The sequence below is a fragment of the Coturnix japonica genome, chromosome 3 (assembly GCF_054131305.1).
Source record: "Coturnix japonica strain WE chromosome 3, WE-NBRP24, whole genome shotgun sequence".
Taxonomy (NCBI): Eukaryota; Metazoa; Chordata; class Aves; order Galliformes; family Phasianidae; genus Coturnix; species Coturnix japonica.
In genome coordinates this window covers 26,443,685-26,471,340 of record NC_140665.1, presented here as the reverse complement: position 1 = coordinate 26,471,340, position 27,656 = coordinate 26,443,685, and the positions used below count along the sequence as shown (strand labels likewise).

Below are 27,656 nucleotides of genomic sequence, written 5' to 3'. Positions count from 1 at the left end.
GGAGAAAAAGGGGAAGAACTGCTGTTGTCCAAGACAAAAAGTCTAAAGTATACTTCCTAGTACTTCTGGAAAGAATAAATACATAGCTATCAGGCTATCATAGCTATCTTAATGTGGAAGGCAAGGAAGTCACTCCCAATTGTTTCAGGAGCAGGAGGCAGAACTAATACAAGACTAAGAAAGAGATATATATCGCAACCCATTTACCTTCTCATATCTCACTGTTCTTTAGATGATGAAAATGACAACAATTAATTGTGTTTAGGGATTCCAAAGTTTGATTACTTACTAATTAAAGGATGTCACTGATAAGTTTTTATAGTGGCCACTGTACAGCAGAAGATTTATTTCAGTATTTTTCCTTCCCTTTCATATTACCATTGGCTTCTCTCCAATGATCGAGTACCCATTCTAAACAATGAGAGCATTATATCAGCAAAGCATGCAAGTCTCCACCAGTCTGGAGCCTGGGAATATAAATCCACACAAGATTTCCTATCTTCCTGTGGGTACCATGCATAAACAGCACTAGATAAACACAGTACTTTATCACAATCCTATACAGGAGATCAGCTTTTAAGCATTACATACTTATTGTGAACCACATATTGAAGAGCAGTTCAAATATGAAAAATGGCAGTGAAGTGCCCAGGAAGCACGAGTATAGTCAGTGTTTCAGACAAATTCTGAAATTCAGACAAATTCTTATTCAGACAATAATAAGATACCCAAGCTTACTGAATATCCAATCTGCTTGTAACTCACCCACTCAAAAATATAGTGAAATATTTATCCTGGAGAAGAGAAGGGCTCACAGAGCCCTCTTCCAGTACCTGAAGGTAACTTATAAGCAGAAGGGGGACTGACTATTTACACAGTTTTAATAGTGATTGGCCACAGGGGAATGGATTTAAAAATAAGAAGGAAGATTTAGCTTAGATGTTAGGAGGAAATTTATTACACAGAGGGTGGTCAGGTTCTGATACAGGCTATTCAGAGAGACTGAATGCCCCATCTCTGGAGGTGTTCAAGGTCAAGTTGGATGGGTCCCTGGGAAGCCTGAGCTGGTGGATAGCAACACTGCCTGTGGCAGGGGGTTGGAACTACTTGATCTTTAAGGTCTCCAATGTAAACCATTCTATAATTGTATAAAAAGTTTATTAATTAAAAATGAATTGTTTTATAACAACTTCCATGTAAATTAAACTACTGTCATAATCTGTCATTCTAAAGTAAGTTCTACATCACAACAGGACAAGAAGGGCACAAAGAAGTTTACAAAATTTATTGATCAAATACAGAACACAACAGTAATATAAACAAACGAAAGACAGAATCTAGAAAATGTTTTTTATAAACGCTTACCTCGTCATGGGTTTCCTGTTTTTTTAAGCCAGCACACTTCGTTATTATAAGTTCATGGCATCTTTTGTGGACTACACAAGTGCAAACTGTAAACAAGAACAAAAAAAGAAGCACCAAGATGTTTAAAAGGAGAGATTTCATGCAGACTGACTTAAAACTGATTTGAAGACTAGAAGAGCTGGGATGTTAAATACAAGCCACAGGTGACTGACTTTTGGTAAGTTGTATCCAACACGTCTCACTTACAAAGTCAGACAACAATGAACATTTGAGAATGAGGGTTAAGAAAACTAAAGAATATTTGCCAAAATCTCAAGTATGACCACTACTAAAATATTAGCTACGTTTGTTTCCTGATTTTTACATAACATTTCATTTATTTGATAAAATCCACGATTTCCAAATTATATACTACGATATATATTATATACTATAAATATTACACAATATACTACTATATATATTTTATACTATATATATTACACAAAGGTAAAAAACAATTATTGTGTGAAGAGACTCCAGTGAAAAAAAGACACAAAGGTAGTCGATTGTAAAATTCAAAGAAGCAAAAAAGGAAGGTGAACTTTCCTTCTGTAATACATTACCAAATGTTGATAAAAATAAAAGTGTTTCAAGAGGCAAAAGTATTTTGTCAATATTTGTACTGATTACTTAAGCAATTAATAGCATTTGAAGATATGAAAGATTAAAAATTACAAGGACTATAACTGCAGTATTCAAGGTTATTAATTTAAAAAAAAAAAAACAACCTGCATCAATGTAAAAGAATGAATTTGATTTTATTTTTTTTTCTTGTATTGGTCATGGCCAAGAGAAAAAAAAAATTAAAACTCAGGGAATCTCAATCGTACATTAATGCAGTATTTCTTATTATAACATGTAAAATCATTTCTTCATTTGTTTATTTACACTGAAATTTCATCAAGCCTTTTGTAATGAAAAATCATCACTAACTTGGTTATTTCTACTTGTCACATGAGAATTAGTTGATAAACATCATCCCAAGAGGTGACTGCATGAAAAAAAATTAAGAGTACAAGAAACTCAGATGAAAAGTTGAGTTAAAAATGAAGCATTTGTGCAGTCTTTGCTATAACCTTCTTTAATTATGACCTCTATAATTATCTCATCTATTTAATTATAGTCTATACAATTACCTGGCATTTTTAAACAGTAATTCTTAAGTTGAATAAAGACTTAAGGAAAATGAAGACAATTTAAAAATGTGTGAGATGAAAAACAAAGAAGCCAACATCCCCAGACATGCCATCCTAGTTGAAAGTGCACAGAAGAGAGTTAAGATTTGCTGTTCAGAGATGTTAACTGTGCTGCAATTTCACATATGCTGCCTACGACTAAACAGTCTTGAAAATCTCACTGTGAGTTACTGTAAAGACTGAATCTTAGGTGATACCAGAATATTCAAAGTAAGTTGTGCTAAATCCTTATCGCTGTACATATAAATTATTTGATGAAAATATTATTCATTATTAATATGTTACAACAGATGTATTCAAACTGTTTCCCCATAGACTTTCTCTTACCTTGACATTGGTATCCCTGTTTTCCTATTACACCCCTGAAAATAAAACAGTGTTTTAGAGAGTAGAATATATATCTATAAAAACAAAAAACATTTCCCCCCCCCCCCCCCTTTTTTTTTTTACTAGATATGTACAGGCTTAAAAGAATTATTTTAATCACTAATCTGATATTCACATTAATGTAATGAGATGATTAGTTCAAGCAGGTACCCCATTTCAGTTACTAAACAGTAACAAGTTGGAACACAGCCTGTGAAGGGATTCAGAAGTAAAGACATTTACTACAGCAAAAAAGTTAAGCCAAAGGACACAGAGAGGGAAGACATGAGAAACTAAAATGGTCATTAACTCAATAAATTGACAATAGACTTAATTTGCCAATACTGTTGCTTGAAATTATCTTAGCTAACCAAAGGCCTAAACTGCAGACTTTTCTTAAAGAATACAGTTGAATTCACATACAATGTAATTACATTGTTTCTCACTGACAGTTCACTGCACACTCTTAAAAAATTCTAATTATGGATCACATCAGATCTTATATGCATTAATGTGCAAATCAGTATCTCTGGGTAGCTTTGGAAAACCTCAGTAGAGTTGCTGAAAAATAACTCAGAACCAAACGTCTCCATCCTTTATCTGAAAATTGAGTGCTAAACATGAACTTTTTTTCTGAAAGGGAGTTTTCAACATATATTGCAATGACAGACTGTACACTAAGTATCCTAAACTGGGAACTTCAGATACCTAATGTTCCCATATTCCTTTAGTAACAGTTACAGAAGCTTGGTATTTCCTAGGAGAAATGTGGTAGTACTTGAGTATCAAAATGAAAGTTATCTTGGCAAAACATAACTGACCGGTAATAGGTCCAAATTTACACTTATAAAGTTAGAAAGAAAACCAAGCCAAAGTTGCTTCATACCATATAAAATCTCTGCAGTGTGAACAGTATGTTGGTTGTCTAAGATAGGTGGCCATAAACTTGTGTCCATTGACCTGATGTACTCTGCGTCGTACAGCACCCTGCCGCTTTCTAGGGCGCATCCGTTCCCGAAATACACGTTCTTCATTGTCTTTGGGTGCTGAAACAGGAGAAAAAAAGAGTAAGTACTGGCTGTATAAAGTAGGAATATGAAAAATAAAAAATAAAAAATAAATATATATATATACAAACGCAATAAATAAGGTGATAACTTAAAAAACAAACAAACAAACAAAAAGCCTCTTGGTTCTAAACCTTTACTTGTAAATTTACTTGTAAATTCACACTAGTCTTGGAAGCAAGTATTCTGCACTTTTTCATTATCAAGCACACCGACAGCCTCTTAAACAACAATCACATAGTTAGATCCTCGAACCAGCTCGGACATTCATGTCATTTGATCTTTATGGACAACAAATGAAAAACTATAAAAAATTAAATAAAATTTTAAAAAATCACCAAAAAAGCCCCAACCTTTCTCCCTCTCTGAAAATGCAGACAGAAGAGCAGGGAAGATGAATAGAAGTATACATTATCATACAGAACAAAAAATTCCAAGGATAGTTTACTAGGAGATTTTGTGGTTATGGTATGAGCTTCAGGCTCTAGTAATCTACTTTGGTCTTAATACACTTTCAGCAAAATTTTCAAAGGAAAGAAGCTGTTCCTCACAAACAATTCCAATTTGGTTGTATATGAGATTTAACAGAAGAGGAAATAGAAACTAAAGTTACTGTATCTCAGATACGTCTCAAAATGAAATCGTTGGAAAAATCCGTCATAACACATTGGGTCCTTTTCCTAAAACATTATTTTGAAAAGTGTTACAAATACCTCCATTATTCTATATTTGCATTAGAAATGAAGAATAGTACACAGTCATTAATGAAAGATATACTTTACAAGCATTCCTAGAACCACCTGTATCATTTGAAATTAGAACAGATGTAGAAGGCCAAAATCTACTCATGCACTGGCCTTCCTAAATCAGTGAGTATAACACTAATGTATTAATACTTGTTAATCAGCTAAACTGAATCATTATAAAAGCAAAGAGATGTGGTTAATTGTAAGCCTTGCTTTACATGAATGAGTTCATCCCCAAGAATTAATACAACATTTAACAATAATGCAGTGGAAATAAACCATTGGAGAGCAACTCAAATCTGCGGCAATTTCACTGTGTTACAAATATTTAACTAGCTCCAATTTTTGAGGAATTAATCCTCAAAAATTAAGGAAAGGAATCAAAATAACTAATCTTTTTGTAAATTTGAAAGGTGTTTATTTAGGAATTCTTAGAAAATTATTTCAAATTAAGCTGATGAAAACACAGAGCAGAGAACCACAAATCAACATCAATTTCTTTCACTGCACAGCAAGGACAAAAAACCATAACACTGTTGAATTCATTTACACCCTAGAAATACCGTGCTCCTTTCGCAGTAATATCATACAGAACCTCTCAACTGAAAGTGAGATATCACCCCACCAGATCCATCTGTGGGACGGCCAGAATAACACTGCTTTTATATTCTGAGTTCTCAGTAAGTAAGTGCTGACTTACACACAATGCTACCCCTTTTGTTTATGTCAAAGAGCAATCATTATAATGGTTCTAATTCTCCTTCAAGAAAGAGATATAAAATAATAACTTTATAAAATCAGTTACACTTCTTTTTGTGAATTAAGTAAAATTCCAGCTTCTAAGAAATACCACAGCCTATGGGGAAAAAAACTTTCACAGAGTAAGCACAGCAGGTAGTTGAAATTCCTATCAAATATTCTTATTTCCAGCTTCTGAAAGAATCACTTTAAATGTCACTGGAAACAAACAGAATTGTCTTAAAACAAACAAACAAGCAAACAATCACCAACAAAAAACACTACTGTGGGAAATAATTCTATAGGTAACACGGAACAGCTCTTCTGCTCATCACTCAGATTTTACAAGTTGCTGAAGTATGCAGTCTGGATATGAGAAAGCTAACACACCACTCTCCTGGAAAGGTTTCACAGTTATCTGTTTTTATGAAGAGAACAAGATGTTCTGAGATTCTGAGAGTGCACAACTCACAGTTGATACGATAATCAATCTACAGTGTCATTTTTCTCCTTTTTGGCTTTTTTTTTTTTTTTTTTTTTGGTCTTAAGAGTAACTCTTAACAGATAAAGCACATGTAATTTTACAGAGCAGATGAAAATCTTTCGACTAGATCAACAGAACATCATGACACCAGGGTTAGTTTTTGTTTGTTTTTTATCAGTACATCTGTAAAAATAATTGCATTACTTTAATTTCTATCCTTAACACTTTCATGAAGCTTTATTTTTTCACTTATAATTTTTACAGTTAAAATAACAGACCAATGTCTTTTTCAGAAATACACTGATTTGAAAACTGATAGAAGAAATATACTAGTTCTAAATATCCAGGTTAGACAGCAGGTCTCCACCACACTAGCCATCAGCCTTACTTCAAATAGATCAAGGCACATTAAGTTCTGTTACACATCGGTAAAGGTTTTCTTTTTTACAGTCATAAAACTGTCTTGCATGCATCACTGTGATGTTCAGGACCAGAGACCCAAACCAAGGAAGTTACTTTTCAGGTAACTTGGGTCTGAATGAAATGTCCATGGGTTCACACCCAGGGCTGTGAACCACTCCTCTCTACAAGCACTGTAAACACCCTTACTTCAAATAAATCCATATCCATTTACCTCATACATGACCAGTCAAACCAGAGACATTCATTCAGTTCTCTCAAAACATCCATTTAAAACTAAACCCCAAAGTTTTCTCTTGTTACATGAGCAGGAAAGTCACAATCTCAGAAAACAGTGAATAGTCAGGAAAAAATGGGAACATTTTGCTGAGAGAGCCAACTAGCATTTTCAAGTCTTATTTTGGAAACTCTGGCAACACAAACAAAACTGGCCTTTTAAAGCTATTTTTAAAGGAAAAAGTCCTACATCAGTATAAAATAGAAAATACTACTAAGATGTAGCACAGTGTTCAATCACGTCATTTACATTCTTAGCAGAGGAGTTCAAATGAAAATTGATTCCGTCATAGTGAGCCTACAAAGCATTCCAACATAAAGAAAAATGTATTCACATAGCACTTCTAAACAGTCACAGAGGGTTATCATTCCTCAGTAAAAGCTGGTTTATTTCTTTGCTTTTTTTGGGGGGAGGAGGGGGTAGGGGGGGGAGTGGGGGAAGGAGAGGGGTTGTTTTTTTCCTGTAAAATACATTCTGTTCCATGTTTTCATTTGGAGTCCTTCAACTCTTTGCATTATTCAGTTTACCCTATTCAAATTTCATTTCTGAAAGGAGGAGTAAGGAAAGCTCATGATCACTTCAGAGCATTCATGGAGAAAACTTACAATGCAGCATACTGATTTTAGGCTTTCTGTGACGGCACTTGAGAACTGCTAAATTTAGGACTAATTTTGCCTCATACTGTATCCATTAATGCCTTTGCATCTTTTCACTGCAGCCAAGTGTAATTCTCAGTTATTTGGAAAACAATAGCACATAATTCTTTTTACATACTCATGTGTACATACACGTATGTTGCCTATAATTTCAAAGTTCACAGTCCTAAAAAGTCTTGCAGGCTTAACTTCAAGCACTTAAAGAAGCATTATACGAGTCAACAGAAGTATCTGGAATTCAAAATTCCATGAAATTCATAAATACTTGCAGAAATTACAAAATGGATGTTGAAATGAACTGTTTGGAACTTCATTTAATACTGTTAATCACATGGTTTCTGTTCAGTACATTTAATAGCCTTAAATTAAAAGACAAATAAGTAATACAGAGTACTCCATAATCTTCAAAGAGAGCAGGACTAGGGGATAAAGACTCTGAACATTAAATAACAAAAGCTGATACATGTCAGGACTCTTTATAATGTGGTTTGAGCACAAATGAGAAAGGTTTAGTGTGGAGTACCATCTGCAACAGACAATTATCCAGCACAGCAAAGTCTGGCATTTTAGTCCCAATGCCCTGTAAGTTTCAGGTAGTTACATAATTCTGAAAACAAACAAAAACATAGAAAAATATTGCAGAAAATGAGAGAGAGAAATGACATTCACAAAATAGTTTCACTGCTTTCACTGTTACTGTGACTGAGTTTTTATGGGTGGACACAGATTGGACAGTTTATGACAGGTATCGAAAGAGCATGCAATTTTTGTAAGCTTTGTCCTAAAAGCATACATTCTCCAGTCAATTTCACTAGTAAAAAGCAAACACAAAGATTTTACTTACTATATCTTGAATCTATATCTTGATTCTGCCTACATGTATTTAAAGACTTCCCCCTGACACATGAACAAATGAAAAGTGATTGAAGTGTGAGAGGCACATTCTGTTTCAGGGCCTGTTTTACTTTTCTTTATAAAAAATGCTTTAAATACATCTCCAGTTGCCTCATACCGAGCCATTATTTATTCCTGGCTCAAACCTTCTCTTCTTCACTCTTATCCCAAATGTACTCATTACTTCCTCAGAGCTGAAGGAACAGTGTCTCTCCACGTCCTTTCAAATGGAAATACTTTCACAGTTGATTCAATCACTAAAGCAGACCATAAAGTAAAAAACTATAAGAAGTCTAATGAGCACCAAAGGTACTACTGCAATTTCAGCATGTAGAGAAGTTTTATTCAATTTTCAGAACTCTCCCAGCCCCCGTTAGCTGGCAGCAATGTGGAGCTAGTGCTCAATAACTGGCATGTTGAGCATGAAAGGACACTGCCACCACAGCCATGATCTGCCCACTCTGCTGAAGGAGAGGCTGGTAGTGAAGAGGAATGAGGTCCTATGCTTGGTTTGAGCAAAGCTCTCCATTAAATGACACCAAGAATTTCCATGTGAAAGTAAGTGAAATAAGCCCTTATGTCATACTGTGTTCCATCTACCCAATGCCCACACAGTTGGTGACAAGCTTAAGGTATTAACAACATGGAGTCACGTGTGGTTTTCTTCAGTGTGCTTTAATGTATGTAAGATCTAATGAACAGACTTCTATTTTATAGGACCTGCTGACAGGACAACCAGTAGGATACAGGTATTGCGTGCCACATCTGTGTTTTAGACCACGCTTATCTCAGAGGAGGGGAAGTTCTTTGACAGACATAGATGATGGGTTCCTGCCTTCATCTAAGAGGCAAGAGTAGAAATCCCTGTACATAAATACTTGTAAAATCAATGAAGTAAGAAAATCAGTGACAAATTAATCCTTTTTCCTCTCAGTTTCTTCATTGGTGGTATTTAATACAATCTTAAGAAACATGGTTTTAATGAAGAAAATAATTAACTATGATTTTAAATTTACTCATTGTTATATTACTGAAAATACCTTAGGGAAGTTATTGCTATGTGAGGTTTTCTGAAAAGTTCATTTCACATTTCAAGGCCTTTAAGATAAAAAAATTAACATTGATGACAATTTCCATACAGCAAGAATTAAGAGTGTTTTCAGTTTAAAAGGAGATAAAATCACAGAAAATGGGACAAAAGAAGTTGATGCTATCTAGGGTTACTTCAGTCTTGCACTGTTATTCTTTAGGAGCAACAGTCTCACTTTGAACACAATGTCTCTATGCCAGAAAATCTGCAATTGAAATCAGAGAGGTGAAAATGTATTCTACACATGGCAAATACAGAAGCTGTTATTCAGGAGAGAAACCCTACTCCAGTGAATGTAATAAGTCTAATCGTGTTTAAAAGTATATAGTGTAGAATTATAACACATAAAATATAGAACAGTTTTTGTGGCATAATTTGACCTCATAAACTTACAAGGGAGATCATGAATATCTCTCATTAAATCAACCATTGACAAATGCTAAAACAAACAGATCTTTTGAATGAACAAACTACATGTATAACACACTATACTATTATAAAATTATTACAACTATGATTATGCTGTCCTTGGGACCAGATTTCCACATTTATTGCTGCTTGTCTGCAGACTTGACCTGCAATATGCTTGCAGCACTTTCCTGAGAGCATGCCCAGCTGCCTGAGACGGCAGATAGTCTCGTGACACATGTTCCTATTGACTGTCCTTTGTTTGGCTTCAAGGAAAGAAGGAAGACAAAACATCATGGTAAAGGCTTTTGTGGAAAACAGCCTTTCAAAATGGTTTATCCCTGGGCACTTATTTTAACAGAGCCCCAGGCAGGATGAGCTGAGCCACTGGCTTTTGTCACCTCCTGGAAAGGAAATGATGTTGTGATGCTAAGAAAAACAACCAACATTGTGAGAATCCCAGGACAAAGCCCCTTTTCCCCAGAGGAAACCATTAAACCAGATAGATTCTGAATGACAGAATTTTAAGCGCGTGTTTGTGATAGATCAGAATAGTTCAAGACTCTTTTTCTAATAGTTGTGTAAGCTGTGTAGAGCTTGTATGATAGGGATTTTAGATCTTTCAGAAGATCATAGTTTCTCAAATATTTTTTCAAACCCAACTTTGTTTCTTCACTGCAGAATACAAAAAGCAACATGCATGGCAGGTACGTAAGATGCCCCAGCCCAATCTCCTGCTGCGGGGAAGTGTCTTATGCACTTCAAGTCTCCCCAGCTACAATTTTTCTGACAGTTCTTGAAAATCTCCAGTGAGAGAAATTCCACAACACAAGTATCCTGTTTCGCTACTCTGGCAGGCAAGCTCTTTTGCTAATATCCAGTCTAAATCATTTAGGAGTAAGTTATCCTGAATGAGTGAATGGCCAACTAAGACAGGAATTTTCTTCCAGCACAAGGTAAGTTAATGCTAATGAAAACGCAAAGCTAACTGCAGTGACTATATTGAAAATAGTGCTTTGTAGCTGAGAATGTATCTCTATCTTGTGCTTTTTGTACTCATTGTATTTTCCACGGTAATAAAGAGGAGGCATTACTTTGGGTTCGAACTAGTATATGTGGCCCAAGACAATTCCTCTTCACTCCAGGCAAGTCAAAAGGCTGGACACCCAAGAGCTATATTTACAATTAAAGCTCTGAAAAATCAGGAGGAATCAGAGGATCGGGATGTCACCAAAAAGTGTTTTGATGAAAGTCCCATCATGGGAGCTTGAGGCACAGAAACTGCACTGAGGAGAACTCTGTGGCTGATAGCTAGTCAGCCTGACAAGAAGATCAAAATTTCTAATATAATTAAGAATATTTAAGAATGTTTCTTTAATCTTACAACAAATATCTTTTACACATAGCTCTCCACTCTAAAAAGACATGGTCTTAATAAATACCATTGATATACAATACAAATACCAATACACTTGATTGGTAAAAGATGGGTCTTCGTTTCAACTGCAGAGATAATTTTTTCCTTTCTTGGGGGGAGGTTGCAGGAGTCCAAAGGTAATCAACCTTTGCACTTCCCATATCTCACAACTTTATTGTTGAACTGAATAAAACAACTGAAAGATATTAGTGTCACTCACCACCTCAGAAAGGATTGTTCTCCAAGACAGATTCCACCAGTAAACATCTGCCACAACTTTTCCCTTTCTAAGTCTGATGTGTAACCCACAACACACTTTTACCAGTGTTCCAACATCTCTTGCACTTTCTGGTTTACATCTTCTCGCTAAAGGACATATTCTGACACCCTGGACATCTTTTACAAGCAATCTCATCTGGTTCACTTCCTAACCATTTGTAATAGACTAAAAAAAAACCCACAGCAAAATAACTCCTTCTCTCTTTTCATCATCTTTTTTGCAAATGTGGGAGGATATTCTGATAATTCCCCTCACCTCCCCTCCACTGTACAACAAAAGCTTAATTAGGAATGTCTCTGACTCACAAGCTGTGCTATTAAAGCAGCTCTCCCATCTACGTCTTTCAATATTAAATATATTATTACTAATTTCAATTCAGTGAACAATAATAGATATATTATGTAAATCCTGAAGTACTTGTATGATTTATTACCAGCACACTCCTTAAAAAATTCAATTTAGCCAAGCATTTCTGAATATGGCTATATGAAAGAGCATATTCAGTGTGTGATGGCTTTCAATGGAACTCTTCCAATATTTGAAGCACTACTTACCTGCCCCGCTAGATGTTAAGTCTAAGCATCTATTGCAGCACTGTAAAAACAGAAGCATGTGCTAAGCAGCACACTCTTTTTCCTTGTCAGACTTATGGGCACAACACCATGAAGCAGCTATGAATGGTGAATCTGAATACAGTCAGTTGTTCCTGAAAGTGCTGTATGATATTTTCTTTTCTGTGAGGGGTGGAGGGACAGAATGGGGAACACAAACTACACAGCTGTCCTTATAATCTACCATTGGCAGAACAAGAGAGCAAGTTTCTCAATAACAAGATTAAATTAGAGAAGTTTTAAGGCTTCTTATTTATTTTTGGATTTCAAAGAAGCAATTTAGGGCCTACCACACACTTGCTAACAGTTAAACAGCACTAATTTCTAATATTAGGCCACAGCTTGTAAATACGCTCTTCATTTTTCCTTTTGTATGTCCTCAGGAAACAAAATAAAGAAGAGATTTCTTTCCTAATTCTTATGCCTGTCAACACAGTTTTTCAGTATTTGATATTTTACAAAGTGTGCTAGCTGAAACATAGTTATATGAGAATCTTGGCTTTTGTTAAACACAGAAGTGCATCTAGTCCCTGGGTTCAAATTACTATGGGGGCTGATCAAATTGTGACTTACCATATGACAGAAACAGCATGATAGAAGATAAAACTAGGTTTGAAATGAGTAACAAAAATTTTTATGTTCCTGACATTTGCTGTCTTCTTGCTATTCAAATCTTCCTACCTCCAGCATTCCAGTATTTATTTAGTCCCTGTTCTCCAGTCTTTGGAAACACAGACGTATCAGGGTCTTTTATGTTTTTAGTGATTCAGTGAGTACATGGTACAAGCCTTTAAAAAAAAAAAAAAAAGAAGAAGAGTACTTCTAGCTTATGAAAAGATTCTTAAATAGATATTTAATTTCCAGCTGAGTCAGAATTTCAGAAAAGTGTTAAAGTATCAGCTGCTTGAAGTAATCTAAGAGGACCTGAGGCACTTTTCTTGACCTACATCAGATTATATCTGTACTAAAAATTATATTTACATAGGAAAAGAATTGGCAAACAGCCTTTAAAGAAGTAACAGATGAGTTGATAGAGATATATTTTGTTATTCATAGCTCTGCAAAATTGATGTAATATTCAGGATGCTTAATTTGCTGATGGAAGCAGCTGGGAAGTGGGAAGGGTGGGATATTGGATGATGAAGTACCTTACTGTGGGAACTGAGGAAATAAAAAGAAGCAACCAAAATGGAAGCAGACAGTTTTAATCCTTTCACTTTGCAGAATGAAACTCAGAGAAAAATAGGATAGGAAAAAAAGAAGGAGGAAGGAATGAAAGCAAACCTGGGTCTGATGAAAGACAACACTTCAGAGAGTATTCTTCTTGATCATTGGGGGAGAAATTGTGAGCAACGTGGCCCACATCAATGAATGTCTCGAACTCCAAGGCCAATCTGAATTAAGTACTGCTGTCAATCAGAAAACTATTTTATTTTTTTAAATTTGTTTGCTGTAAGGGGAAGTTAAATTTCCCTGTTATGGAAAACTCATTCATGAGCACAAGCAGATCTAAATGCATTTAAAGTTAGCTACATAAAAGAGCTGTCAAGATCTGTATTTTTTTTTTTTTTTCCCACATGGATCTAGCAACCTGTCTTGCACAGCTCCAGAAGAATCAATATTCTCATGTCAAAAGAAAACAGGTGAGGCTCATCACTGTCTTCTATAAGATACTCAGTCAATCAAGTTCATTGAAACAACTCCAAAAATTAGAAAGTTTACATCAGCTTTTGTTTTCTCCAGATAGGTGACAGAGCTAATTAAAGCTATATTTATGCAGACAAGGATTGGTAAGGAAGAATAGCTTACTAAGTTAAAACGGGTATCTTTTTGAACCAGTTTACAATACTCTAAACCAACTGATTTTTAGACTTCAGCGTTAGTTAATTTTCTCAGACTAAAAGCATTTCTGTACTGACAAATCCCCACAGCATTCATGGAAGGTTGACTTTTGAAATATAGAGCAAGACTCTATATAAAAATTATCAGTGTGTGTGGGAGAAAATCTGCAACTGACCTTCCAAGAAAAATATTTGTTAAGCTCTGGGCAGTGCATCTGTGTACTGTTATTAGAAGAGAAAATTAAACACAGAAAAAAATAATACTGAAATATTTTCTTTTTGCTTCAGAAAATAAAATAAAATAAAAAATAAATCTATTGTTACTTTAAGTTCCTCACAACTTTCTTCCTGTTTAGTCCAGAAATTTACTCAGACAATGAAAACAGAAGCAAAACAATTCTTGGCGTTACTGCTGATTGAATGTTTCCCTTATTCTTCTATTGCCCTGTTTTCCATTCAGCGTTCTATTTGTCCCTTCCATCAGCAGTACAACTTTCAGCTATCATAAAGAGACAAAGCAGTTCTGACATCACTGACAACACCACCTCATCCAGACACCCATGTGCAGTGCAAGTTCAAACTGTAAGAATAAATACTGCTTCATCAATTGTAAAACACTAATCACTACAATGCTCAATTTATTGTTTTGTTTATCAAGAGGCCAAGAGATAGCAGACACTTTAAAACAGCTTCTCCAGAGAAATTCAAGAGAGTTTATGATCTCAAACCCTTTCTGTCCAATTTAGTTTTCCATGCACCTCAGCTTGTATGCACACACTCCATAATTCATTTTAACTTAGCCTTATCAGGTTGCTGAATAAGGATGTGAAAGTCATCTGGCTGTAAGTTAAAGGAAAAAAATCAGTGCCTTCTTATTGCTGCTGTCACTGATTTAGCTGTTCCCATGGTAAACTTCAATACTGCCCCAGGAAGCTGTACCACCTATCAGTTCACAAGTTGGGAAGTGTGGCATACAGAGATTTGATTTAACAGATCCCAGAACTGTCTGCTTGTAGGATGTGTCAGTTGAAAGCTGCAGTGGAAGGCTGGATTACTTCTCCATTTTTTCCCTTCCTTTTTAAACTTGGAAAATCTCAAGAGAACTATGGCATATGGCAGCACTTCCAAGCTGGTTTCTAAGAGATACTGATTTCCCACTTGCTTTCTCTAAGTGTGAATTACCTAAGAAGGTGGCAGAGTTCCTCAAAAAAAAAAACCCCTAACAGGAGTTATCTTTAGAAAAGGCCTTCTAGAGAGAATTTCCAACTATTTTTTTTTAAAGATTTTGAAAGCTCTACAGCTGTCTTGACTGCACACGACACATCACAGAACTCATGAATTATTTTTTTACAATCATTTCAATTCAGAAAAAAAATAAGCTTCTTCATTAACAAGATGAAAATTAACCACAAAAGATTGTCACACAGCATAACGATATTTTCATCAGAAATCGCATAAGAAAATCTAGTATCACTGAGTGAATCCAAGCTAATTATTTGTGCACAGTGATTCTGTGCTTCTCCATTTTTAGGACCTCACCACAAACTTACATTAAAAAATACAGTCCTTGTAAGATGCAATGCAACCATTTGAATTCAGTTACTTGAAAGTGTCTTAAATCCTATATCTCAGACCGGAGGTATTCAGAATAGCTGCCCATATTCAGAAACCTTAGCCAGTATGCCCATGTTGCAGAATCATTATGCTTGTGCTCCTACATACATGGATATCATCTTAGCACACAAAGTATCTCTGATTTCTTGATGGACAAAAAGTCATAGATATGGGATGTAGAAAATTAGAAGAAGCAGAGTGCTTTTCAGTCAGCCCACGCAGAACATTAGGGGGAATAAAGTATTCCTCTGAGCAAGCATTAGAACTATTATTAGCAGCATCTAAACTTATTTAAAATCATTATTGCAGTACCCATTCCAGCAGGAAACGCTAAGTGCACTTGTCCCTTAGAAAGCAAGAAACGAAATCATTTGAATATGATTCTCTATCTGCATTGTACCAGTCTTTGAAAGAGACATGGAAAATAGGACATACAAAGTGTTCCTGGAAACTAAGGGTAAAAATAAAACTTTATTTAATGGAAGACATTTCAAATATTCAGATCATTCTGCTGGAGGTGTGCATTTGAAAAAGGTGGATTAGAGATGGTCTGGAAGTTAAAAGCATAAATATCAGAGTCTGGCATTTGTCCTGCAGGGCACATGGAGGTAAGCAAGGCATGCTGTTAATACCTGGAAGGAAAAGAGCTGTAGCTCAATTACTGCACAAGAAGTACTTTCTGAATCACACCTTCCAAAAACTGGACCCTTCACAGTAAACTAACATGAGTGTTTACAAGTTTCTCAATGACTGGAACAATCATGAGATGAAAGGCTACAGACCAGCATAAAATCGTAGCTCTATTCTGAATAACAGCACAGCTTAGAGACTAAGAGATATTTGGTGATTTGCCCAGCACCACTCAGAAGGCCCAGGGCAGAGGTCTCTTGTATGCTGTCTCCACACTTTGCCCCCTGGACCCCTGGACCTTCTTCCCATCATTTCTAAGCACTATGAGACAGACAGGGGCTTACATCTGAGAATCACTCCTTTATTCCTACATCCTCAGTATCCTGAAGCTGTTGGAAGCAAGTTGATACAAAGACTATATATAAAGGCTATAAAATAAACCTCTCCTAAATATTTAGTAGTTATGAAAACACTGTTTTCTCCCTATAAAATGCTATTTTATTTGCAGATCTTCATCAACCAGAAGCATAATTACATTCTCACACACGATGTTTGTTAACAACAAGGTGATTTCAGTTATAAGTCTCCAGGCCAAGTCCTGCCTCAAGCAGGTTTGCACACAGCAGATCCTTTAGAAAAGTACAAATGAAAAAGCAGGAGCTAAAGCTGCATCAATAAAAACTGTAAGTGGTATTACATGTTAAAGTGCCTAACAGAAGAAAATGAGTTAATGCAGGAGACCTGAGAAAATTTACTAGTGGTTAAAGCTAGGACATATACCTAAAACCCGCTGGAATCACTTGAGGATGACTACTATGATCTTCTCAACGCCTGCTTTCTCTTTGCATCAGCATGAGTACATTATTCTTATATCTAAATTAAATGCATAGAGGAGTCATTAAAGTGAATAAAACCTATTTATACAAGTTACATTTTCCACTAACGCTACCTTGGCCATGACTGCCCCCATTGCTCCTCTCCTTAAGAAAATCATTTGTACTATTTATATGGAAGCTGCCAAGATTTTTATATATCATTCACAATGAAGTGGGTAGGTAGGCAAATAGATCAATCAACTTCTTAAATTTAGTATGTACGGTTTATTGTGAAAAAAGATACTGTTCACAGGACAGAAATTCAGGATTTTCTGGTTTATTTTTGGTTTTCACATCATTCTAAGTGATTATGATTCATTCACTTGTCTTCAAAGAAGATCAGTGCACTTGTATACTTCAAGTGCCTGCACATTCTAACACTCATATGTTGCAGTAAGATTGGAGCTCTGATTATGTCTTGGAATTTCTGCATGTGCAGTTGTGCAATGAGCGCTGAAGAAACCTGCAACTTAAACTGGACTGATGTTCTGCAGAGACAATGCTGCAAATTAGCACATAATATGAAGACTTTCAAGACTGGACAGAACTTATGTTTCTATACAGGGTCTTCAGCACAGGGAAGTGGATATGTTACACACTGAAGTAAGGATTTAGAAAAAAAAACAGGCAAAATATTAATTATCCTGTTATGTGGCACATTTTTGTGGGCACACAGTATGTAGACAGTCAAATCTCATAAAAGAATAGATATACGCTCCCATGAAATTTCTTTCTGAAAGGGAGGTATGCCTTCAATTATCAATTAGGTATTTTGTCAAATACTGGCAGAACTTTTTGGCCTCTTGTATGGAGCCATCACCAAAGACCCTAAGAGGCAGCAACATGTACAAATACTTTGCCTTTCCTTTTACAGAAAATCTATTCCCCTTAGTGCTTGTGGTTTCAAGGCAACTTCAGTTCAGTGACTTTCCACTGACTAGTACTCGACTTCCAACTGTAGCAAAGTTACCAAGAATGTGAATTAACATTTAGAAATTTTAAGTAAGGAACTTCTAGGAAAGGAGAATTCCTAGGAATCTTAGTCTCTCCAAACACTAATGCAGAATATTAATGGAATGGAAGATGAAAAAGAAAGAAAATTACTAAAGAAGGCTACAAACGCAAAAAAAATTACGGGCATTTGTAAACAAGAAGATTCAAAATCAAGGCAAACAAGCTTTTGAACACAAACCGTATCCTTCACCAGCTTTCCATGATTCAAGCTCTGTAAAACTGTCAGTTAAAAACAGAAGCACCACATACACCCTATCAGATACAAAATATCCTATGAGACTATAATCAACATACAGGTGGGAATTTTAGGACTTTTTCTAGTGAGAGTAAGCAGCCGCCGTGGTGTATTATAGCACATCCATAAACTGCAAAATATTATTCTTTAACTCAGTTGGCCTGTTTATGTAACTCAAAAATTTTATCCTTAGACTAGAACATAAACTCAGCCGTACTTGGTATAGAAAGCTAACAAGAACATTTTACCAGAATTACCATTCAAGCTAGCACTCACTTGTCTAAATGTCACTTACTACAGTTTATCTTTTAAAAACAAGATTTCAATTATTTGATTTTCCCATCTAGACAGAAAATAGATGCCAAACTGCCTTCAAAGAATATTAAAACTTAAATGGAGAGATCACATGGAAAAAATGAAGCAGGGAATAATTCTATGCAAAAATGCCATCCCAGCATTTAAATTAGTTGAAGAAGCTTAATTTGATAAACACGATTACATTTCAGATATTGTGCTAGACACATTATAATATAAGCCGTTATTAGTTGCAGCACCGTGCTGTAATTTGCTCTAGTTATTTTCCTTTTCAGAATGAACTGAATATGGAGTTTGCTTCTAAAATAGGAAACCCAGAAAGAAAAACTCAATTACCCCACTGAAAAACTTCACACCCACAGCCAACGAAGAGCATATTTTTTGTTTCAGGTGACTGCAGTACATTTCCTGTTTATAAGAACTCATTTAAAAATACTTTGAAGACTTGCTTCTAAACAGTTCTATGACCTAGTTTAAAGAAAATGTAAAAGGATTATATTTTTGGCTCTTTAAATCGATGTCCTTTGGCATCTACAAACTTTGCTGAATCGTTTTGGCTGTGGTGGCTTTCCTTATCTGCCCAAGCAATACTCAGCAGTATGGAATTTTCTTTCAGTGCACACTAGAAGTGTTAGAGCTTTGCAAAAAACATTATTTTCTTAGTGAAACTTCTTTCATTGTATTCTACAGAATGATGCTGAAGCCTTTTCAATGCAGCCATACAAAGTCAATCAGCAGAAAAGAAATGGACATAAATGCATCCAAGAAGACCTCCAGAGAGACCTGTGGGTCAATCACAGGCTGACCCAAAAACCACCACAAGACAGAGCTGTTGATTAATAAATGACTATGGGACCTAAGGCTTCCAGGAGTAAGCACTGAGAATCCAACACTAAGCCTGCTTCTCCACAGAGACTGACTTACTGAAGGTTTCAAAATCTGCAAAATCAATTAAAAGAACCAAGTCTCCTTACTGAACATATTCCAACTAAATTAACAGCAGAAGGCTGGGACTCAGAGTTAACACTCAGAAGAGCTAATAAAAAGGAGCTAAGCAGTTTAATTATACCTTTCAAATCTGCCTGCACACATACACACCACACTTCAATGTTCAAACTTAGTTTCATCCCTTCCACTAAAAATATCTTTTATTACAGAGGAGTAAAAGCAAAAAGCTTATTCAGAACAAAAATTATAATTTCAGACAATGCATGGTGGGAAATGACATATACCTTGCCATATTAATGAGTATTTCAGTAGCAGCACAGCTTACGTAATAATCATGGGGTTTATGGCAGCTGGTTATTTTGACAAGAAATCTGAAGGAGCTGCGTGAAAATAGCACAGAAAGAAGGAAAGAAAAGCAATAGGTCTGACATGCTGGATATACTTTTACAAAGCCTACGAAGTTTGTCCTTTGTTACTTTTCTTGGTAATGATATCTGAGGTCCAAGTTTGAATTCTGTGAATAGATTAGAAAAACAAAACAAAAACAAAACAAAACAAAACAAAATAACAACAACAACAAAAAGGAATTGGCAGCAAAAAGACTTAAGGAATCCATCTGCAAACATTTTTCTGCAAGCTCCTCTCCCACTGAAGTTGGAAATCATTGCATAGGGAGAGGGCATTTATTCATTTTTTAAGCAAAGGCAAACTTCTTCAATATATCATAAAGAAAAGAACTAAACTATAAAACGTTTAATCTCGACTGTTCGATAGGGATTTTGGAAAGTAGCATTTGATTTCAGAATGTAGGTACCAACCCTGTCCTAAAGTATCAAAGAGCTTGATCACATCTTTTCAACATGGAGAGGAAAATCAAGAATACATCATTTTACAGCAAATCCTGGCAGTTGAAGACAGACAATTTTGCTAATTGAAATCTTTTCTTCCAAATATGTATTCTGCAGTTTAATCTGTACAACCTAAACAACAGAAGTTAACAAAGTCTGATCATATAAAAGCAAACAGTTGTGACAATGTCTAGCTAGTTTTAACAAAAGTGAAACAGTGCGTCTGACTTAAAATGGTTGCAGCTTCTGAACAAGATAACCACATGAGGGCAGAAGAACCAACGTCTTGCTCAGGATCTCTACTGTTCTCTGGAAGACAAGCGACACAATGGGCTCATACTGCAGGGTAAGCGATTTGTGGCTAAAGATGTTGATGAAAAATGTATTGGGGCAACTCCAGCCTTAGTACTAATGAAGGCAAATGTTTTCCCCTCACCTTCTAGCTACTGCAGATTGAATGGTCATTTTATTGATTTTCACTATTTGTTTGGTTTTTTTTTTACAACCAGTACACTTTATAGTATGATCAGATTGTTTTATATCAAGCTGTTATTAAATTTGCAGAAAAATATCCCACTAGATATTTTATTTATTTATATTTATTTTTAGATCTCACTAGATCCCACATCTAGTTTAAAAATCTGAAAGAACTCCCATTTGAAAACACAATGCAAGAAAGAGCATTTACTGAATATCTCCTATACCCAGCCATAAGTCTTTTATGGCTTTCAGAAGAGACCACTTTATGAATGAGGGCTCCTGATAACAGCCAGATTTACTGTTCTCTCCTCTATCCCATGCTTGAGACAAGATTCTCCAGACCCAAGTGCAGAGACAGGGCCTGCCTTCCCCACCCCAAGGAGCAGTGGCTGAGCTCTCAAGGTCAGACCCCTCGCAGCTACTGCACATGAGCAGCCCCGCTTGGCTACCCAAGCATCAGTAGTAAAACCAACAACCCAGTGCTTGAGCCTGCACGATGACAGGAACCATCTCCTCCACATCCCTTGCTCACAAGCTGGAAAACAAACTGCTAACCCAAAAGGCTGTATCCTGAATCAGTCTGAACGCTTGCCCAGCAGTCTGAGCTTGGATGAAACCAGGCAGAAAGCACGCTGAAGCAAAGCTCCAGACAGTGCCTGCTGCAAAATGCACCATAGAATTATTACTGCTATTATTTTTTCTGAGCTTAAAAAATAATTCTATTTTGCAACTGAAAGCAAGGAACCACCAAAGAGATCTCATCAGCTTTTTACACAGCTCATTAAATATCACTGCTACTATTTATAACTTCAAATAATTACCCATATTGCTTCTACCTCTCAACAGTGAATTTTCCTCTCAGCATTTCCTATCAAAACTGAAGATGCCCTCAGCTGTTTTGAAGAAAAATAAAGAACAAACAACAGCAGATGTAGATCCCATAATGGCTGATGCTGATGAATTCTTGTCTTACTCATGGGTATGGGGTGAATTTGTAGCAAGATGATAAGCTTACACGTAGGAAAACAGGACAGCATAAGAACGTACTATTATAGTAACTGAGAAGGACATTTGCAGTGGCATTTTTATCTATGATGATGCCTTTTCTAAAGCACATCTGATGAGCAACCATGTTTGTACACTTCGTTTTACTCTATGGAGTGCTCTTAGAGAGCACAAAGTGGGCTCCTTTTTAATAGACACAAGCCAGCAGATAGGCTCCCATAACTTTGAACAACCTCCCCTGCAACCAGGGAGCTGCAGCCAAGAACCACCCCAAAGTCTTCAGCACAGGCACAGTGTGGGTTCTGTGCCCTCCAAGCCCCATCATACTGTGCCAGACTGTGCACTCATGTAGCCACAGCAGGCATAGGAAACCCTCCAGGAAATCAGAAAAAACAGCAACAATGATGCTACCTCAAATTACCTTTACACTTCCTCTATTCTGTATATTTCAAAACATCTGCCGTGACACAGCTTATAGGAATGTAGAACATAAAAGTGTATTAAAACAGAAGAACCTCATACAAAATACTACTAAATAAGTTTTAGGAGAAAAAAACAAACAACCTATTTCAACTCCTGGAAATTTCATACTAGGCCACTGATTTCAGCAAGGTTAGTGAGTAAATAAGCATAAAAACAGCAAAATCCCTGTAAATTATTTTGGCACTTTAATGTTCCTACCCCAAATCACAGCTACTACACAATGCTCAGGAAAAAAAAGACACTGCAATGGAATTGTGCACCAGATACTTTCAAAGAGGATATTTGCATGATCAGTGTTTGATTAACAGAATGTTCATATCAGCTAACTGCACTTGAACTATGTTCTGGTGCATGCCATTAAACGGTATATTAGTCTTTTTGTTCCTGTGATTTTCTTGCAAAAGTATTAAAATATGATAAGAGAAATATGCCACAGGTTAAACATAAATTAAACTTGAATAGAATAAAGTAAAAAGAATACAAAACACTCATACTAACAGGTTTTTAGCAGCAGAGAAGACAGTACTTACTGAATTCCCATTGCGCATGTTTTTTTTCTATGTGATTGCTGTTTCTTGTTAGAAGGACAAAAGTTTGTATTTGCATAAGTTTATTTAAAGAATTATTTTTCTTGGTTTTACAAGAAAAGTTTCAACTAGAAATCCTTAAAGCAAGTTCTGTTCCTTACTAGGTCATACAAAGAATCCTAACTCTGCAGCTTCTCTTCAGCTTTCTTCTCTGACAAGGTGCTTCTTCATGCACCGCTAGTTGCTACACTGCACCCAAGAACGAGAGGCACGGCACCACATCTGTGCACAAGCATTCATAGAATAATTCTGGCTGGAAAAAGAACCTTCATTCTGTCTGGAAAAGATGACCTTACAAGGTCATCTGGCCGGGAGCCCATCCATAGTGGGACCAATCTTTAGCATCAGTTGGAACTCACAGCACTCCTCTGTGAAGGCTCTGTTTCTCTTTTGCAGCCTGATGACATAAATTTGAATAATTCACAGGGTCTCAGGTTTCTGTAGCCACAGGACTAGAATAACAATAGTACATCATCTGTAAGTTGTGAAATACTGTACTAATGCTTCTACATCCCTTGGAAAGGGGCAGCTGGCAGAAGTTGCTTGATCACCAGCCCTTGTTCTCATAGGGGACTTCAGCTTCCTTGATACTGGATGCAGCAGGGAATATGACCACTGCGGACAAGGAAAAGGCTGAGGTTCGTAATGCCTTCTTTACATCTGTTTTTAATAGTCAGACCATTTGTTCTCAGGGTATTCTACCCCTTGACCTGGAATTCTCTAATGGGGAGCAGAAAAAAACACCCACAATTCAGGTGGATACAGATGGAGACTTGCTACTCCCCCTGGACTGACACAAGCCCAAGGGGCTCGATGTGATCTGCCCAAGGGTGCTGAGGTGATCAGGGCTTTGAAGCATAAACCTTAAGAAAAGTGGCTGAGGGAGCTGGGTTCATTTAGTCTGGAGAAGGGGAGGCTGAGGGGTGACCTTATTGCTTTCTGCAGCTACCTGAAGGGAGGTTGTGGTAGGATGGGTGTTGGCCTATTCTCCCACGTAACTAGCAATAGATCTAACAGGAATGGCCTCAAGTTACACCAGGGGAGATTGAGGTTGGACATCAGGAAATAATCCTTCTCTGAAGGAATGTTCAGGCACTGGCATAGGCTGCCCAGTGATGAGGTAAAGTCACCGATCCTGGTGGTATTCAAGAAACACTGAGATGTTGTACTGAGGGACATGGTTTAGTGGGAAATATTGGTGATAGGTGGACAGTTGGACTGGATCATCTTGGAGGTCTTTTCCAATTCCTTGGTGATACTATGTAATCTTGAAATTATGTTATAAAAGAGCACAAAATATATGAGCAGAGGAAAACATAAAGCTTAAATTTCAAAAAAGATACTTGAAAAGTATCTAGATATTCAAGTGTATTCTCTAATTGAACAGGTTTAAGAAAGATAAAAGAAGAGAAAAGGGAATAAAAATTAGCTATCTAAGCTCCATGTTCCATGAAATCACATGGCTCAAGAGCTGGCTGCTGAACAGCAGAAATCCAAGTAATGCTAATAATGGTAACAGAGCTATTTTCTTTTTAAATTGCAAGAAAAAAAATAAATCACTGAGGCTTGTGTACACTGTCCTAAGTCCATTCTGCTGAGAGAAGAAGTGACCTTTATCATGTGGCAGCCTTCCTGGAGTGCATCCTCCAGCTTGTATGGGGCTCCATGATGCTCAGGGTACCAATACAATGAAAATTAGCACTGAGTTATATGCTTTTTAAATTATTATTATTCATGCCTTCAAACAGAAGCCATGAGGTAGTACATCCATAAAACTCTCCAAAAGATGCTGCCAATATGACTTCACAAACATGAGGGGCTTCCTAGGCCCAGCATCAAGGAGACAAACAGCAGTGCACTATTTAGATTTATTATTATTTTTATTCCTTAGAGATGCGATTCCAGATACAGTTCTGAACAATGAAACATACTTGGATTTGTGCAGCCTCTTTCCTGCTGGCCGCTCACTGCTCTGACATCTGCTGCCCTGATGCCCCACCATTCTTTTCCCCTTCAATGGAGCCCTGGAAAAGTAAGACTGACACCAGAGAATAAAAGATGGAGATTTCAGTGCTAATAGTTGATGTGGCCCTTACTCATAAAAGCAGCAGTGCCAGCTTTGCTTTTTTTATTCTTTAGAGAGAAGGAATACTGCTTTTTCAAATCAGTTCCACACATTTTTACTGTTGTTCACCTTTCCTACAGCAGAAAAAGGCTGGCTTGTTACCCTTGGAATGGCAGCATTTATTTTTGCCCGTGTTTTTGCAGTGAGCTAAATCTCATGCAACGAGATCTGCCAGCACTCTTTTCCGAAGTCGTGAAAAGCTGATGTTGCCCTGTAGGCATCCAGTGAGAGCTGAAACACTGCAACCCAAATCCTAGACAAAAGCAGGACTCTGGCAGTATTTACCCAGAAGATTTATACCAGCAAGATCTGGCTGGACTTGCACCAGAGTATGGATTTTAAACATACTGAAATGAGAGGGGAGAACTCTCTCACAAGGAACTTCACAGAACAGTCAGCTCTGTGAAGCAGCCCTTTCCTGGCACCAAAGCCGGTACTGTGCTGCTGTTTAACAGGAGTGTGGGAGAGCTGCCCCAATCTACCTGCGATTATGCTTCTAGAAATGTTATTTCAGCAGTCCTGAAAGCTGCAACTGTGGCCTTACTGCTACTGGCAATTTCTGAAATCCAACAACAAACCTAGGAGACAATCCTACAAAGTTCAGAAAATTCATTCTAACAGATAAAAAGCTGTCTGCTACAGAAAATAATTCTGGTCCAAATTATTTCCTCCCAGCATCCTGAATCTTAGGGATAGATCCAAACCTTAGCACAAATTGGGGAAAAAAAAATATGAAAAACAGCAGTTCCCAGGGACCCTTTGATTCTTTATTTATTAATTAATTTATTTATTCCTATGGATTTAAACAACTCAGGACAAAATGAGAACTGAAGTCGCCTTGCAGAGCAGACAATAAATGTCTGCTGAAAGGGACAGAAAAGATTAAGAATTCTGCAGGTTGGACAATGATTTATACCCACAAAGTAGACAGCACTGTTGATTGCCATCCAGGAGCTTCAGCTTCCTTACACAAGCGTTAGAAACAACTTCTGTGGTTGGTGCTAGAGAACCAGCGCAACTTGTTTGCTTGGGCCAGCTCCTTCTGTTTCCCATCTTCCATCCCCTTTCAAATTTCCCACTCCCCCTGCCGCATTGCATTCCACACATTTATCTCAAGGCAGCAGCCTAAAAGAGATGAGTGAATGCCAGCACTCAGAGCTTAGATAAAACTGCATACTCCACCAGCATGCTCTGCCTGAGGGCCTTTCTGCCTCTGCATTTGGGGCCAGATTTCCCCCCTTTTGAGCCACTGATCAGCCACTGGTCTTTACGTCTCTTCATTCACATCCAACTTTGCTTTCTTCCAAGCCTACCCCCCCCAACCCTCCCTCCCCCCAGCCGCTACTAGTGCAAAGAACTGTGTCCCAAATGTGTCCCAGATTATGAGGACATAAATGCTATTTAAACCCCCAGGCTATGGGGCCTCAATTGCTGAGATACCTCTGAAAGCAGGAAGGCAGCTGGTAATGAGCATGAAGCCAAGTGACTTGGATGATACAAGGTTGCTTGACTTAAACATTATCCCTTTCCTTCTTCAAAACAATGGTGCATTTCCAATATATTCCAGACAATATTTATGATGCAAAACTAAACCACTCTGTTTACTGTACTCAATAAGTGCTATTAGGATGTAAATTATTAGGGGAAAATAATAATGGAAAAGTGGAGGACCGCTTTAATTCCAGAGCAGCAACTGTGCCAGAGCTTCCTAAACATTCACAAGTTCAGTTTTTGGATCAAAGCAGACAAGACGGGTGCTTCTACAATTTTCTTTTGAAACACGGTAGCAAGATGACACTAATTGCTAAGTAATGAGGAAAATTCCACACTAAAATATATATTGTGAATTAAATCCTTAATGAAGCATCATCCTTTTTTTATTTAATCCTTGGTCTATGTTCACCTATCGATGTTTGAATATGGCAGTTCCATTTCCAGTCTTGATCTCATGTGGCCCTTTTCTGCTTGATACGTTTGTGGTTCCAACTAAACTCAAGATTACAAACTGATGTAGCATCAGTTTATATCACCCTGCTCATGCAAAAGCTTCTCTTACACGAGAGTTCCCAGAATAGGTTAGAGAAAATGTTGCCCCAGGGCCTTTCATAGAGCTATGCAATTTTTTGTAATGGATTTTTTAAGGAATTGACTATTATTTTCAGAGGTATTCTGTGAGTGTTAAAGGGATCTCCTGAGTAATCGAAATGCTAACTCCATCACCACCACGGCACCCATCTTTACGGCCAAAGGGAGCCTATGAGGGACAAAACTGCAGAGACTCTAACCAGGATGGGTGACTCAAACTATTCTTGCGCCCAAGCGCTCTGCCAGAGTTTTTATTTATTTGCTTATTTATTTAATGTCTAGATTGAGAATAGAGTAACTGGAAAAGCCACACATTTTGCAGAATGAGTTTGCCTGGGTTCCAGCAACAGCACTTGCAGTTGCTCCTTGTTCTGTCTGCATGTTGGATAACACAAATCTTATTTGTAAACACTCATACAACACTTCTAAATAGCTTTCTAGTCACTATCAATACACTACATACAGCTTGTGCACTTGCTTTGTTCATGACAAAGAACAGAGGTCAATCCCCTTC

General features: G+C 37.0%; 1 protein-coding gene across 2 annotated transcripts in view; it reads right to left on the bottom strand.

The window, feature by feature from the left end:
• PRKCE (protein kinase C epsilon) overlaps positions 1-27,656 on the bottom strand; it is a 254,111-nt gene that overhangs the window by 92,371 nt on the left and 134,084 nt on the right. For both annotated transcript variants that reach the window (XM_015857526.3, XM_015857525.3), the window contains exons 3-5: positions 3,856-4,015; positions 2,931-2,965; positions 1,366-1,451 (exon numbers count right to left, since the gene is read on the bottom strand). In XM_015857526.3, coding sequence (XP_015713012.1) covers positions 1,366-1,451; positions 2,931-2,965; positions 3,856-4,015 — 281 coding nt within the window. The remainder of the gene's footprint in view (positions 1-1,365; positions 1,452-2,930; positions 2,966-3,855; positions 4,016-27,656) is intronic.